The sequence below is a fragment of the Pelobates fuscus genome, chromosome 12, assembly GCF_036172605.1.
Source record: "Pelobates fuscus isolate aPelFus1 chromosome 12, aPelFus1.pri, whole genome shotgun sequence".
Lineage (NCBI taxonomy): Eukaryota > Metazoa > Chordata > Amphibia > Anura > Pelobatidae > Pelobates > Pelobates fuscus.
Window position 1 is genome coordinate 22,065,544 of NC_086328.1, and position 15,063 is coordinate 22,080,606.

The 15,063-nt window shown below is 42.2% G+C and overlaps 1 protein-coding gene across 1 annotated transcript in view; it reads left to right on the forward strand.

Annotated features, from left to right (window-relative positions):
• The window catches only part of FANCA (FA complementation group A), a 56,502-nt gene that overhangs the window by 36,575 nt on the left and 4,864 nt on the right, over nucleotides 1–15,063 (forward strand). Inside the window, exons 22-40 of the mRNA XM_063437904.1 lie at nucleotides 376–483; nucleotides 723–853; nucleotides 1,614–1,684; nucleotides 1,783–1,882; nucleotides 1,978–2,144; nucleotides 2,399–2,495; nucleotides 2,576–2,758; nucleotides 3,193–3,266; nucleotides 3,342–3,470; nucleotides 4,360–4,441; nucleotides 4,534–4,697; nucleotides 9,665–9,770; nucleotides 9,975–10,034; nucleotides 11,992–12,096; nucleotides 12,917–13,029; nucleotides 13,398–13,542; nucleotides 13,932–13,988; nucleotides 14,259–14,367; nucleotides 14,508–14,580. Of these exons, the coding sequence (XP_063293974.1) occupies nucleotides 376–483; nucleotides 723–853; nucleotides 1,614–1,684; nucleotides 1,783–1,882; nucleotides 1,978–2,144; nucleotides 2,399–2,495; nucleotides 2,576–2,758; nucleotides 3,193–3,266; nucleotides 3,342–3,470; nucleotides 4,360–4,441; nucleotides 4,534–4,697; nucleotides 9,665–9,770; nucleotides 9,975–10,034; nucleotides 11,992–12,096; nucleotides 12,917–13,029; nucleotides 13,398–13,542; nucleotides 13,932–13,988; nucleotides 14,259–14,367; nucleotides 14,508–14,580 (2,074 nt within the window). The remainder of the gene's footprint in view (nucleotides 1–375; nucleotides 484–722; nucleotides 854–1,613; nucleotides 1,685–1,782; nucleotides 1,883–1,977; nucleotides 2,145–2,398; nucleotides 2,496–2,575; nucleotides 2,759–3,192; nucleotides 3,267–3,341; nucleotides 3,471–4,359; nucleotides 4,442–4,533; nucleotides 4,698–9,664; nucleotides 9,771–9,974; nucleotides 10,035–11,991; nucleotides 12,097–12,916; nucleotides 13,030–13,397; nucleotides 13,543–13,931; nucleotides 13,989–14,258; nucleotides 14,368–14,507; nucleotides 14,581–15,063) is intronic.

Sequence of the window (15,063 nt, forward strand, 5' to 3'; positions counted from 1 at the left end):
TGATCGTGCCAGCTGTCTGTCAGCTCTGTGGGGTTGTCTGACAACTGCATAAATCTTTACAAATTACTGAGTTTGCCTCCACTCACATAGGTGAGTGACTTATGAGTACACTCTGCACCTTTAACATTGCATTCATAAAAATGATTATAGTGCTTAGTGTTCATTTAAATATATCAAATGCTTTGAGTATATTAATAAAAGTAAAAACTTTAAATGTAACAAGGGCCCCAAGTATGTAGGGAAGGGAAATATGAAACACTTGGACTGAAAGATGGATAAAGGTTTAATCACTTTTATATTTTATTTTGCAATACGCATTGTTAATAGGCTTGTGTCACTGATTGCATTTTTTTATGTCATTTTCTTTATTATTAGGGATAAAGACGATGATGGATAAAAGTCTGGAAGATGAGCCACTTCTAAGATTGAAATCTGCTCTTTGGGATTTGCGCCCTCTTGTTATAGACTCTAACCGATACAGCGGTAGGTTTGATACGATGTCTATCACTATATATGTTGTCTGCCTCGTCGTCTAAGGTTTATTATCTTTGGAAACGTTCTGTCCAGTTACCTGAAAGATCTATCCTGCCAGATATTTGGATTCAGTGCTGTAAGTGTCTGTGACATTGGCGTTACATGAATGGGATACCCTGAGAATTCATATTCTCTCCCACCTACCTTTTATACTTTATCTGATTCCTAACACATCAACCTTTATACAGACGTGTCTGCACAGGTGGCTCTGATTTCGGACAAGCTGTCTGCTGTCATGAGGACTGGAAGTATGGAGGCTGCCCCTATTGCTTTGGAGAATTTAATTCCAGCCCCTGGGAGCGTGCCCCAGCACCAGGCTGTAAGTTTACATACTTAACACGATGGGTAGGCTGTTTCCAGTTCAGATCCAAGTAACACTAATTCACCTCTATTGACCGTGCTTAAAGTAAAGCTGTCAACGCCCTCAGTGTTCTGTTTCTGAGTGCTGCTATTTAAGGGATTCTCGGTCAGAATATTGCTTTACTAGGCTCCTTGGTGCCTTTTGAGGAGCTTATAGTGCATGCGCACCTGGCAATTACTGCTGAGTAAAGCAAAACTGAGCAAACTGCAGTCAGTCATGCTGATCCGTACACAGATTATTAATTTTATTTTATTTTTTTAAAGGAACATTTTGGACTCCTAAACTCCTGCCCTTTACAAAAAATGCTGATTTATTAAAAGTAACCTTGTTACACCCCCATGGCTGTCAAGCAGACAACCAGTCATGTTACTGCCTGGTTTGGTTAGCTCAGTGGAGTTTAACTCAAGAGGCAGCAATTGCTTAGAGCACCTGCCTTGCAAAGACTTCTCATTGAGCTGCACTGGGAAGTCTGTGATTGGACAGCCACAGACAGTCTGGGCGGAGTTAGAAGGGGAGGGTTTGCAAAGGCAGCAGACAAGAGAATGGCAGCTTCTGCAAGCTGTTTTTAGATACAACACAAATGAAAAAAGTAAATGCATGCATGCTTTCATTAAAATTATTTGTACTAAAGAGTGTTTTTGTTTTTTTTTAATTTTTAAAAAGTTTATTATGTATTTAGGAAGCAGAGTGTCTCTTTAAGTCTGTGTGTTTTCCATAGGTCGCTGACCTCCTGCTTACCTGCTTTTGCCATTGTGTCATGGCTGCCTCCAGAACCAACCCACCTGACAGGTAACCCTTACTGACCATATCATGCTACTCCTGCAACAATGACTATAAATCCACTATTGCTCTTTGCACTTCTTTAACACGTGGCTTTTCCTATAAAGACAGGGGCCGTGGCTGTCCTTGTATATAAAGATGCTGTGTGGTCATCACCTCGCTCTCTCCGCTATACTGAGCAGGCTCCTGCAGCTTCTGTGCAATCAGGTTAGTTGAGAATGTTGGGTTTTGCTGGATTGTCTTGTAGAATCCAGGTATCATGTCCAACTCCCTCTCCCTCATGTTTCATTGGTTGGTTCTAGGCCGCTCTGCTGAGTGACACACATATTGTTGGAATTGCTGTATTTGCTGTTCACTTACATGACTGCCGGACATCTCTCCCTGCTCCAAATGACGTGCATTCACTGGACAGATTTTGGGAAGCATTGTTCAACACTAAGTGCTCCGACACAATGCTCGTGTGCCTTAGGTGAGTCTGTCAGCCTTTTTGGGATCATTTTGGTCATATGTTGGTGTGTTTCACAATTATATTTTACTAACCCATGGATTAACATCTTGTAGCTGATTCATTCTTCTTGCGTCATGCTCTACAGACCTGACATATTGAAATAGTAATAATAATACTGAAATATTAAATGCCCTTGAAGTTCCATTGCAACCTTTGTTTGTTGTATGTCTTTAGCCATTCCAACTTTTGGTTCACTGCTTCTGTTGCGGTTCCAGGTTCTGCGTGGCAGCAGTGTCGTACTCGTTCTGTAAGTTCTCGATGCTGGACCCAGACGCACTTTCACGCTGCATTCCTCCTCTGTTCCTGCAGAAGGTACCCTTTATTTTGATGAATGTCAAAATGAAGACTTATGATGGCAGGTGTCTTCTTCATGTATGTTTTACATTTCACAGCTCCAGCACCTGGCACCCAGGCTAATCGGAGAGGTGCGTGGCGAGGTGATCACAGATGCGGAGATGGACATCCCTTTAATTTGGAGGGCTCTGTCACGTCCCTCGGCTGCTTGGAAGGAATCTGTACTCACTCTGTGGCACCAGCACCACCTACAGGAGCTGCTAAAACAGGAATCATTCCGGGTTAGATTTTCAGACCTTGTTTAGGAACATTAAAGGAAAAGCATAATAATAGAACTATGGGATTATTTTTTTCTTTTCAATTTCCAGTGAATGTACCATGGAAGAGTAACCGTATGTAAATCATACAAGTGCAACTCCTCTTAGCATGGTAAAGGGAGAACTGATTATGAGAAAGAGACACAGAATACCCCTGACGGTCTGTTTTGTACCATGTTACAGGGGTCATAACGGACACAGTGACATAAAACAGAAAGTAGGGTTAGGTGTTGTTGAGAACGCCAGGAAAAAATAGAGATGAATATCTTAGAGAAAAAGGTTTTTGATTGTGGAAGCCTTTGTTTGAAGGGTATTGTAAGAATTTGTGTGTTTTTTGGGGGGTTTATTTTTGGAATAATTGTTTGTGTAACTGTGAATTTTCTGGTTTGTCATATCAGCTTTCTTTCAAGGACTGGCTGCTCTGGGAGATGGCATTACACTCTGCTAAGGATGCCTTGTGTGACACAGAGAGGTTTGTCTTTGCCTGTTTGTGTATATGTTGATTAATACTGTTCTCCTACACTGTATTTATGTGTTTATCCTGCAGGCAGGATTATCAGCGATGGGCTATCAACCAAGTTTACCTCCCAGAATCCTCTGCTTCTGGTGGCTGTGATGGGAATTTGGAAAAGGCCTGTAGAATTATAGTCAATGCTGTTTTGGACTTCAGTAACAGGTGAGTGTTGCATGTTTTTACTTTCTTTCTGGGATTCAGTAACAAAGAACGCACTGATTACAGCTGGAGTGGCCACAAATGTAGCTCCCGAATTACAGCTCCCTCTTAGGGCTGGCAAAGCATCATGGGATTTGTAGTTGTGCACCAGCTGGGTATCTACAGCTTTGATTGCAGCTTGTGGTCAGTAGAACATCTTATCACATGGTTTGTGGTTACAGTCAGGGTTGTTCAGTGGCCTCTGAATTGCCACAAATTAGAATCCAAATGATTGAGTTAAGGCTACAGTAGCCAGACTACGACTATCGCTGCGTTGACAAGTTTTCCAAATCATCTATTTCGGCCTTAATATTGCAATCCAGATCTATCCGCTACAAGTCACTGTTTAGTGTATAAAACGAAGTGTCACTGCCTGAATGTTTGAGTGCTTTTTTTATTTTTTTATTTTATGTTTAAAAACTTTTCTGTGTTGAACTTTACTAATTTAAAAGGGAAATTCCAGTACGGTTACCACGGATCTCCTGCCAACAGACAGATTTATTTCATTTCCTTGACTTGCAGTATTCTGAAATAAACGTATTGAACCATCTGCTGGGAGCAGCTAACTTGGCTTTCTCGCAGATTACAGCAGATATAGCTCGATCGTGATGTATGAAACATTGAACGTTTCTCCCAAGTGACTTTTGTGCCTTTAGATGTCTTTTGTGGCAAAAAAGCCCCCACACTCCAAAACTAGCACACCATTTGTACTAAACACACATAGACATTTGTGGAACGTAAGAGAGACAATGATGGATCTATTTTAACTAACAAATCCAGAGTATATTTATCAGCTGAACCCACAAAGTGAGAGTCTGCCATGCCTAAAACTAGTCTTTGTTTCTTCCTGTAGATCTGGTCTTAGCCTCCAGCAGGAGACCCTGTCTCAGTCACACAGTCGCACAGGTTTGACTGATATTCTTTCACGTTTACAAGTGAGTGTTTCATAGAAATTATAAAACCTCTCCGCCCCCCCTATCCCCACATTGCTCTGTTTAAGCTGTTCTTTCTCTCACCTCACCTGTAGGATCTGGTCTGTGACCTGGTAATAATGGGTCAACCACAATCGGGTTGGGTCAGTTTCAGTCATTTCTTTTTTCAAATCTTCCATGAGAGGTTAGCAGCAACTAAAGACACCACGGAAATAGATGCCAGACTTACCAGACAAGGAGAACTTGGAATGTGTTGTAGGTATGCTCTGACTGAGTGAGGATAACTTGGAATGTGCTGTAGGTAGGCTCTGACTGAGTGAGGATAACTTGGAATGTGCTGTAGGTATGCTCTGACTGAGTGAGGATAACTTGGAATGTGCTGTTGGTATGCTCTGATCGATTGAGGATAACTTGGAATATGCTGTAGGTATGCTCTAACAGAGTGAGGATAACTTGGAATGTGCTGTAGGTATGCTCTGACTGAGTGAGGATAACTTGGAATGTGCTGTAGGTATGCTCTAACAGAGTGAGGATAACTTGGAATGTGCTGTAGGTATGCTCTAACAGAGTGAGGATAACTTGGAATGTGCTGTAGGTATGCTCTAACAGAGTGAGGATAACTTGGAATGTGCTGTAGGTATGCTCTGACAGAGTGAGGATAACTTGGAATGTGCTGTAGGTATGCTCTGACTGAGTGAGGATAACTTTGGAATGTGCTGTAGGTATGCTCTAACAGAGTGAGGATAACTTGGAATGTGCTGTAGGTATGCTCTAACAGAGTGAGGATAACTTGGAATGTGCTGTAGGTATGCTCTAACAGAGTGAGGATAACTTGGAATGTGCTGTAGGTATGCTCTGACAGAGTGAGGATAACTTGGAATGTGCTGTAGGTATGCTCTGACTGAGTGAGGATAACTTTGGAATGTGCTGTAGGTATGCTCTAACAGAGTGAGGATAACTTGGAATGTGCTGTAGGTATGCTCTAACAGAGTGAGGATAACTTGGAATGTGCTGTAGGTATGCTCTAACAGAGTGAGGATAACTTGGAATGTGCTGTAGGTATGCTCTAACTGAGTGAGGATAACTTGGAATGTGCTGTAGGTATGCTCTAACAGAGTGAGGATAACTTGGAATGTGCTGTAGGTATGCTCTAACAGAGTGAGGATAACTTGGAATGTGCTGTAGGTATGCTCTAACTGAGTGAGGATAACTTGGAATGTGCTGTAGGTATGCTCTAACAGAGTGAGGATAACATGGAATGTGCTGTAGGTATGCTCTAACCGAGTGTGGATAACTTGGAATGTGCTGTAGGTATGCTCTAACAGAGTGAGGATAACTTGGAATGTGCTGTAGGTATGCTCTGATCGATTGAGGATAACTTGGAATGTGCTGAAAGTATGCTCTGACAGAGTGAGGATAACTTGGAATGTGCTGTAGGTATGCTCTAACTGAGTGAGGATAACTTGGAATGTGCTGTAGGTATGCTCTAACAGAGTGAGGATAACTTGGAATGTGCTGTAGGTATGCTCTGACAGAGTGAGGATAACTTGGAATGTGCTGTAGGTATGCTCTGACTGAGTGAGGATAACTTGGAATATGCTGTAGGTATGCTCTAACAGAGTGAGGATAACTTGGAATGTGTTGTAGGTATGCTCTGACTGAGTGAGGATAACTTGGAATATGCTGTAGGTATGCTCTAACAGAGTGAGGATAACTTGGAATGTGCTGAAGGTATGCTCTGATCGATTGAGGATAACTTGGAATATGCTGTAGGTATGCTCTAACAGAGTGAGGATAACTTGGAATGTGCTGTAGGTATGCTCTGATCGATTGAGGATAACTTGGAATATGCTGTAGGTATGCTCTAACAAAGTGAGGATAACTTGGAATGTGCTGTAGGTATGCTCTGACTGAGTGAGGATAACTTGGAATATGCTGTAGGTATGCTCTAACAGAGTGAGGATAAATTGGAATGTACTGTTGGTATGCTCCTAGTGAGGTTCACTTGGAATGTGCTGTAGGTATGCTCTGATCGATTGAGGATAACTTGGAATATGCTGTAGGTATGCTCTGACAGAGTGAGGATAAATTGGAATGTACTGTTGGTATGCTCCTAGTGAGGTTCACTTGGAATGTGCTGTAGGTATGCTCTAACTGAGTGAGGATAACTTGGAATGTGCTGTAGGTATGCTCTAACAGAGTGAGGATAACTTGGGATGTGCTGTAGGTATGCTCTGACTGAGTGAGGATAACTTGGAATGTGCTGTAGGTATGCTCTGACAGAGTGAGGATAACTTGGAATGTGCTGAAGGTATGCTCTAACAGAGTGAGGATAAATTGGAATGTACTGTTGGTATGCTCCTAGTGAGGTTCACTTGGAATGTGCTGTAGGTATGCTCTAACTGAGTGAGGATAACTTGGAATGTGCTGTAGGTATGCTCTAACAGAGTGAGGATAACTTGGAATGTGCTGTAGGTATGCTCTGACTGAGTGAGAATAACTTGGAATGTGCTGTAGGTATGCTCTGACAGAGTGAGGATAACTTGGAATGTGCTGAAGGTATGCTCTAACAGAGTGAGGATAACTTGGAATGTGCTGTAGGTATGCTCTGACTGAGTGAGCATAACTTGGAATATGCTGAAGGTATGCTCTGACAGAGTGAGGATAACTTGGAATGTGTTGTAGGTATGCTCTGAGTGAGGATAACTTGGAATGTGCTGTAGGTATGCTCTAACAGAGTGTGGATAACTTGGAATGTGCTGTAGGTATGCTCTGACTGAGTGAGGATAACTTGGAATGTGCTGTATGTATGCTCTGACTGAGTGAGGATAACTTGGAATGTGCTGTAGGTATGCTCTAACAGAGTGAGGATAACTTGGAATGTGCTGTAGGTATGCTCTGACTGAGTGAGCATAACTTGGAATGTGCTGTAGGTATGCTCTGACTGAGGATAACTTGGAATGTGCTGTAGGTATGCTCTAACAGAGTGTGGATAACTTGGAATGTGCTGTAGGTATGCTCTGACTGAGTGAGGATAACTTGGAATGTGCTGTATGTATGCTCTGACAGAGTGAGGATAACTTGGAATGTGCTGTAGGTATGCTCTAACAGAGTGAGGATAACTTGGAATGTGCTGAAGGTATGCTCTAACAGAGTGAGGATAACTTGGAATGTGCTGAAGGTATGCTCTAACAGAGTGAGGATAACTTGGAATGTGCTGTAGGTATGCTCTGACAGAGTGAGGATAACTTGGAATGTGCTGTAGGTATGCTCTAACAGAGTGAGGATAACTTGGAATGTGCTGTAGGTATGCTCTAACAGAGTGAGGATAACTTGGAATGTGCTGAAGGTATGCTCTAACAGAGTGAGGATAACTTGGAATGTGCTGAAGGTATGCTCTAACAGAGTGAGGATAACTTGGAATGTGCTGTAGGTATGCTCTGACAGAGTGAGGATAACTTGGAATGTGCTGTAGGTATGCTCTAACAGAGTGAGGATAACTTGGAATGTGCTGTAGGTATGCTCTAACAGAGTGAGGATAACTTGGAATGTGCTGTAGGTATGCTCTGACAGAGTGAGGATAACTTGGAGTGTGCTGTAGGTATGCTCTAACAGAGTGTGGATAACTTGGAATGTGCCGTAGGTATGCTCTAACAGAGTGAGGGTAACTTGGAATGTGCTGAAGGTATGCTCTAACAGAGTGAGGATAAATTGGAATGTACTGTTGTTATGCTCCTAGTGAGGTTCACTTGGAATGTGCTGTAGGTATGCTCTAACAGAGTGTGGATAACTTGGAATGTGCCGTAGGTATGCTCTAACAGAGTGAGGATAACTTGGAATGTGCTGTAGGTATGCTCTAACAGAGTGAGGATAACTTGGAATGTGCCGAAGGTATGCTCTAACAGATTGAGGGTAACTTGGAATGTGCTGAAGGTATGCTCCTAGTGAGGTTCACTTGGAATGTGCTGTAGGTATGCTCTAACAGAGTGAGGATAACTTGGAATGTGCTGTAGGTATGCTCTAACAGAGTGTGGATAACTTGGAATGTGCCATAGGTATGCTCTAACAGAGTGAGGATAACTTGGAATGTGCTGTAGGTATGCTCTGACAGAGTGAGGATAACTTGGAATGTGCTGTAGGTATGCTCTAACAGAGTGAGGATAACTTGGAATGTGCTGTAGGTATGCTCTAACAGAGTGAGGATAACTTGGAATGTGCTGTAGGTATGCTCTGACAGAGTGAGGATAACTTGGAATGTGCTGTAGGTATGCTCTGACTGAGTGAGGATAACTTGGAATATGCTGTAGGTATGCTCTAACAGAGTGAGGATAAATTGGAATGTACTGTTGGTATGCTCCTAGTGAGGTTCACTTGGAATGTGCTGTAGGTATGCTCTGACTGAGTGAGGATAACTTGGAATGTGCTGTAGGTATGCTCTGACAGAGTGAGGATAACTTGGAATGTGCTGTAGGTATGCTCTGACTGAGTGAGGATAACTTGGAATGTGCTGTAGGTATGCTCTGACAGAGTGAGGATAACTTGGAATGTGTTGTAGGTATGCTCTGACAGAGTGAGGATAACTTGGAATGTGCTGTAGGTATGCTCTGACTGAGTGAGGATAACTTGGAATGTGCTGTAGGTATGCTCTGACAGAGTGAGGATAACTTGGAATGTGTTGTAGGTATGCTCTGACAGAGTGAGGATAACTTGGAATGTGCTGTAGGTATGCTCTGACTGAGTGAGGATAACTTGGAATGTGCTGTAGGTATGCTCTGACAGAGTGAGGATAACTTGGAATGTGTTGTAGGTATGCTCTGACAGAGTGAGGATAACTTGGAATGTGCTGTAGGTATGCTCTGACTGAGTGAGGATAACTTGGAATGTGCTGTAGGTATGCTCTGACAGAGTGAGGATAACTTGGAATGTGCTGTAGGTATGCTCTAACAGAGTGAGGATAACTTGGAATGTGCTGTAGGTATGCTCTAACAGAGTGAGGAGAACTTGGAATGTGCTGTAGGTATGCTCCTAGTGAGAAGAACTTGGAATGTGCTGTAGGTATGCTCGGATTGCGTGAGCAGAAATTGGAATGCATTAATGTCTTTCACCAGTGATGGCTTACCTTTGCCAGATGTCAGCAATATCTGCTTTTGCATTTTCGCTGGTCCTTGGGAGATGGTTTTGGGTTTCTCCATCACTGTTGGGTGACTTGTTTTTGCTTTTCTGTAGAATTCTGCTTGGACTTCCTACTTCACTGCTGATTAGCGTACGCTCGGACAGAGGAATCGCTGCTCTTCACCCAGAGGACTTCTTCAAATTTGTCAATGAGGAATGGGTGAGAACACTAGATTTTAACCTTGGAACCCTAGATGATGCCCAACCGGTAATCCCACATGTAGCCTAGCTGGAGCTTCTTGCTTGTCTGTGAGATGAACCTTCACATTGTGACTGAACTGAGCAATGATACTCCCTCTCTCTAGATGTAATTTCGATAGAATGGGTTGGTGCTTTATAATAACTTTTGTCTGTTTTTTTACAGAAGAATCTTGGACCTCGTGGATGTGCCTTACCTTACAATGTCACGACTCACTTCTTTAGGGTACGCTCAAAGGAAAAGTAGGGAACTCACCTTCTCGTTAAGTGAAAATTAAAGTAATGTGTGGACTGAAAACGTACTGTATTACTTGTTATATTTCAGTCCATTTCTAGTGAGGTTTTGAGGACGATGTGGTTTTCTTGATGTTTAGGAATGACCATGAGAATTGAAGTGTCTAATCATCGATGGTGACCAGATTAGCCACCTCGGCCCTAAGCCTCTGCAATACCAAATGTTTCTTCTTTGTTTCCTACCCTGCCTCTAGGGCCTATGTTTTTTCAACCGAGGGGGGTACATGCACCACAGGCAGGGTGTACACTAAGAAGTGGCATGCTGGTCACCTGAGCGCCCTTCACGATGCGGCTGGCTGGGAGAGAATGGAGGCGGCGAGGGAGCATGATCTTCCAGTACTGTTCCTCATGGACCCTGCGGTGTTGCCCAGAACCAGGTTATGATGTAACTTCAGCCCTGCCATCACTAAACTGCATGTGAGAGATCAGTGCTGGAAGATCACAGCCACCGCACACTAGATCCCAGGAAAGGATCCACTCGAACTCCTGAGCTGGGTGGACTTAAACAAAAAAAATTAAAATAATAATCATTTCTGAGTCTGTGTGAGAGAATGTGTGTAGTCACTTTCCTCTGTGTGTAAATGTGTGTGTGTGTGTTTCAGTATCCTCTGGGGGGTAAGTGTGTGTGTGTTTCAGTATCCTCTGGGGGGTAAGTGTGTGTGTGTTTCAGTATCCTGTGGGGGTAAGTGTGTGTGTGTGTGTTTCAGTATCCTCTGGGGGGTAAGTGTTTGTGTGTTTCAGTATCCTCTGGGGGTAAGTGTGTGTGTGTGTGTGTGTGTTTCAGTATCCTCTGGGGGGTAAGTGTTTGAGTGTTTCAGTATCCTGTGGGGGTAAGTGTGTGTGTTTCAGTATCCTGTGGGGGTAAGTGTGTGTGTGTTTCAGAATCCTCTGGGGGTAAGTGTGTGTGTTTCAGAATCCTCTGGGGGTAAGTGTGTATGTGTGTGTTTCAGTATCCTGTGGGGGTAAGTGTGTGTGTTTCAGTATCCTGTGGGGGTAAGTGTGTGTGTTTCAGAATCCTGTGGGGGTAAGTGTGTGTGTGTGTTTCAGTATCCTGTGGGGGTAAGTGTGTGTTTTAGTATCCTGTGGTGGTAAGTGTGTGTTTCAGTATCCTGTGGGGGTAAGTGTGTGTTTCAGTATCCTCTGGGGGTGGTAAGTGAGTGTGTTTCAGTGTCCTCTGGGGGTAAGTGTGTCAATGTCTGCTTTATGTAACTACCATGTGTGTATTATATTTTCATTTTTGTGACTTTTCTACGTCAGATAAATTGATTAAACGGCCTTTAATCAAGCTTGTTCTCTAATATGGGATTAAGCTAAATATCAGTGTCTGCACGTTTTATTTGGAATTTAAATCAAAGCAGGGGCACATGGGCATTTTTATTTTTTTATTTTTTTTAAAGACCTGTGGCGTACTTATCAATAAAAGGTTGAAAAAACTGCTCTAGGGCACTAAGACAAATCAGGAATTATGACACCCACTATACCCACTGGGAGGGTGGGATCTAAAGCGAACATCAATGGTATCCATGTAATAAGCATGTGTTCAAAAGATTTTCAGATTACAAAGATATGAAAAGGTCAAATGTCACCACGTAATGCAGATTATATAGATAGGCACAGCTCGATGGTATTACAGCACTGGGTTTTCCAACGATCTTGCCTTTTCTGTTTTGTTTTTTTTTGTTTGTTTTTGTTTTGTCAGAGCAGTGATCTGATCACAGTAGTTCCACACTTGCTGCCAGTTAACTTTACAAACTCTTATATCCTGTGCCACGAAATGTAACTATTGCCATCCATGTTAATGTGAAATCTTGTAATATTTTTAATTTTTAAAGTGTCTCAAAAGGAACAAGTTAATAGAGACTTTCATTTTTCTTTTTTCATTTCCTTAGGCTATGCTGACCACCTCCTCTCAATGTGAGGATCCTGCCAGTGCAGTGAATTCTCTCCTTATTGCATCCCTTTTAGAGTGCCCCATCATACTCACCTCTGCTGCGGTATGTCACTCTGTTTTATGTATATATACTTTTTAAAAATCACTATGGTAGATATACACCCAATGAAAACCTGCTTACATTTAATTATGCATTATCTGTTGTCTGCAGCCTTTGCAAGCCCTCCCCTACTAACCCCGCCCAGATTTTCTGTGGCTGCCCAATCACAGACTTCCAAATGCAGCTCAATGAGAAGTCTTTGCAAAGGAGGTGCTCTGGGCAGTTGCTGCCTCTTGAGTTTAGTTCTACTTAACAAACTAGGAAGTAACAGAACCGGTACGTTCACAGTCAAGGGGGTTTTACTAAGTTTATTGATAAAAGTGCCAATTTCTTTTGAAAACTGCACTTTCTTTTTTTTTTTTTTTTTTTTAATGCTAAAAAGAGGACACGCTCGTCACACATAAAGCACGCAAGCAAGCTGACATGCATTAGGGGTCTGAAGTGTTCCTTCGATCATTCCGCTTACTGTAGTTCACGGACCCTATCCCTGCCCTTATATTTTAAATATTTGCCAGCGTGCAGAAATTCCACCCCCTTGTTAGTTACATCTCCAGCCTTACTTGTTATATACACTTGCAGAGAAACTTCCTGAAATGATGAGGCCAATCAAAGGGCAAAGTTATGACTCAATATATTTATAGAGGTATTCAAGGAATGGCGACACTAGAGCTACTTATTAGAGAGCATTTTTATATCTGTTATTTGTGAAATATGGACAAAGCCTTGAATGTTAAATTGAAATGATACACACTATGTACTGATCTAATCAGATTGTGCTTCTTTCTTTCTTTCTTTTACAATATACTTTATATATTTTGCACAGCTTTGGTGGCCTCAGCTTTACCCAGCCATCAGAAACCAATGTGAACGCTTGTTCGGAACGGTTTTGCCCAAGGAGGTAGAGGTCCTGCAGGAGATGCGGACAGCTGTGGAGAGGTTAGACAGACCAACCCTGACATGTATTGCCTTGCGTTTTCTTTGTATCGTGTCTTATGAAAAGCGCAACAAGTCTGTCCATTTTGTTTTCCTAGAACAATGGCATAATTTGTACCAGTTTAGCAATAGATACACCCCACACTCAGAACATCCGTAATTGTGATTCTGAAACATTGACATCACCAGATATTTAATGGCGCTCAGCCAGCAGGTAGTCAGTAGGTTCTTTGAAAATTCTTGTTACTGACCAGCCTAAGACAATGCACAGTGTTTTCCAGGTTCAGTGTGATCTAGCAGTTTCATTAAAAGAAGCCTTCAAGCAGTCTGGGATGATTGTTGAACATATCTCCTTCTGTTTGTCTGCCCAGCTGCCTCTCCCAAGGATTACCTTTGCGTCACTCGGGTTCTCCGTGGCTCCTGGCTGCATTCCTCCACTTTACATATCAGAGGAAAACGTTTGCTGTCAAAACCACCCTAGAATACCTTGCCAGCGTGAGCACAAAATCTACACCGGTGAGTGTGCGGGCATTGTGACCTGATTTAGTCATAACATAGTAATGACTCATTAGTCACCCGTTAAAATATCATGGGTAGGATGACCACTCATTACAAATAGTGAATTAGACGATTTGGGGCTGTTTATATATATATATATAAAAAAATATGCAAATTAAACACAGCCAGAATTTATGGTTTGGGTTTAGTCTGTCAACTTCTCATCTCCTTGGAAGCATCATTGTTTCTTCATTTCCATTCTTATATTTCCCCATTAATATCGATGTCCACTTTGATTATAACCCGGCAACTTCAGAAAGAGGAGAGGGCAGGGAGCCCCAGTGTGATATTGGTTCTGATTGCTCCAAAGCTAGGATAGCAGATACTAATGTGCTTTTGTATTGCAGTTCCTGCTATCAATACTCTTCTTTTCCATCATGGAACTGATTCCGTCATTATTAAAGGTAAGCGATTGCTGTACATCAATGACCGTGCCGGTTGCATATTGAAACCATAACCACTGCAGAAAAGTACAGTGATTATTTTTCTTATTGTGCCCTTTTTAAGATTGAGTATATTTAGCATATCCATCTTAAATTCAGTCCAAAATAAAGTGCTCCCAATAGGTTCTGACCTAGGAACGTTACCTGTTCATCACAGTTCTTGGGGGGGAGGGATTGAATGCCTTTTAGTAAATTTGTGTTTCTATTCTTTGTCCTTTTCACTATGATTAGGAAGGAGCAGAACGCAAGATTGCACTGGAGAATTGTTTGCAAATCATCCTTTGTTTGGAAGAGCGTGAGGATTCCTGGATGTGTGTCTTTCAAACAGCACCTGGGAACGGTGAGCAGATATTGAGCAAGTAAAGGCATAATATCGTGGGGTTTCCTGGGTGGATGTTTTCTAGCTTGCACTATTTGGACATGTTAATGCATAGCATGTTACAGTATCTTTCTAATCTCCTTTTCACGCGGATCTTAAAGGAGAACCAATCACGACTCTACACAGAACAGCCTCTTCTGACTTTATCAAGCTGCTACCTTTTGCGTTCTACAGGTAAGCTGCGTCTTGAGATTACATTCCTCGGATTTTCTTTTTGTTTTGTTTTTTATTAGAAATTGTCTTCTTTGCATTGGATAGACAGTGAGGCCTGCTACACCCACATGCTTATTAAGTTCAGATATAGTTCTCCCCATGGGGGTCGGATGTGCATAGTACCAGGCTAAATGAGGTGATACCAGCCCTGAAAGATGGATGAGGAATATCACTACAGTCTGAAATTTGTGAGCCAGTGACCAAAATGCTGGGCAGATCTCAACCCCACAACCTCCATTATACACTTTTCTGCTCATCATCATAGGCCTTGTCAGTGTGGTACAGCTGTGTCCCGTCTAGAGATATCCCTTGTAACTTAAGGTGGATACCATTTAAGCACATTCCCTGGTATCAATAGATTGTGCCTGAGCACAGTTCTCTAAAAGTTAATTTTAGCCTTTTAAAATCATTACCCTTCAATCTAAGAACTATCTTCAAATGTGT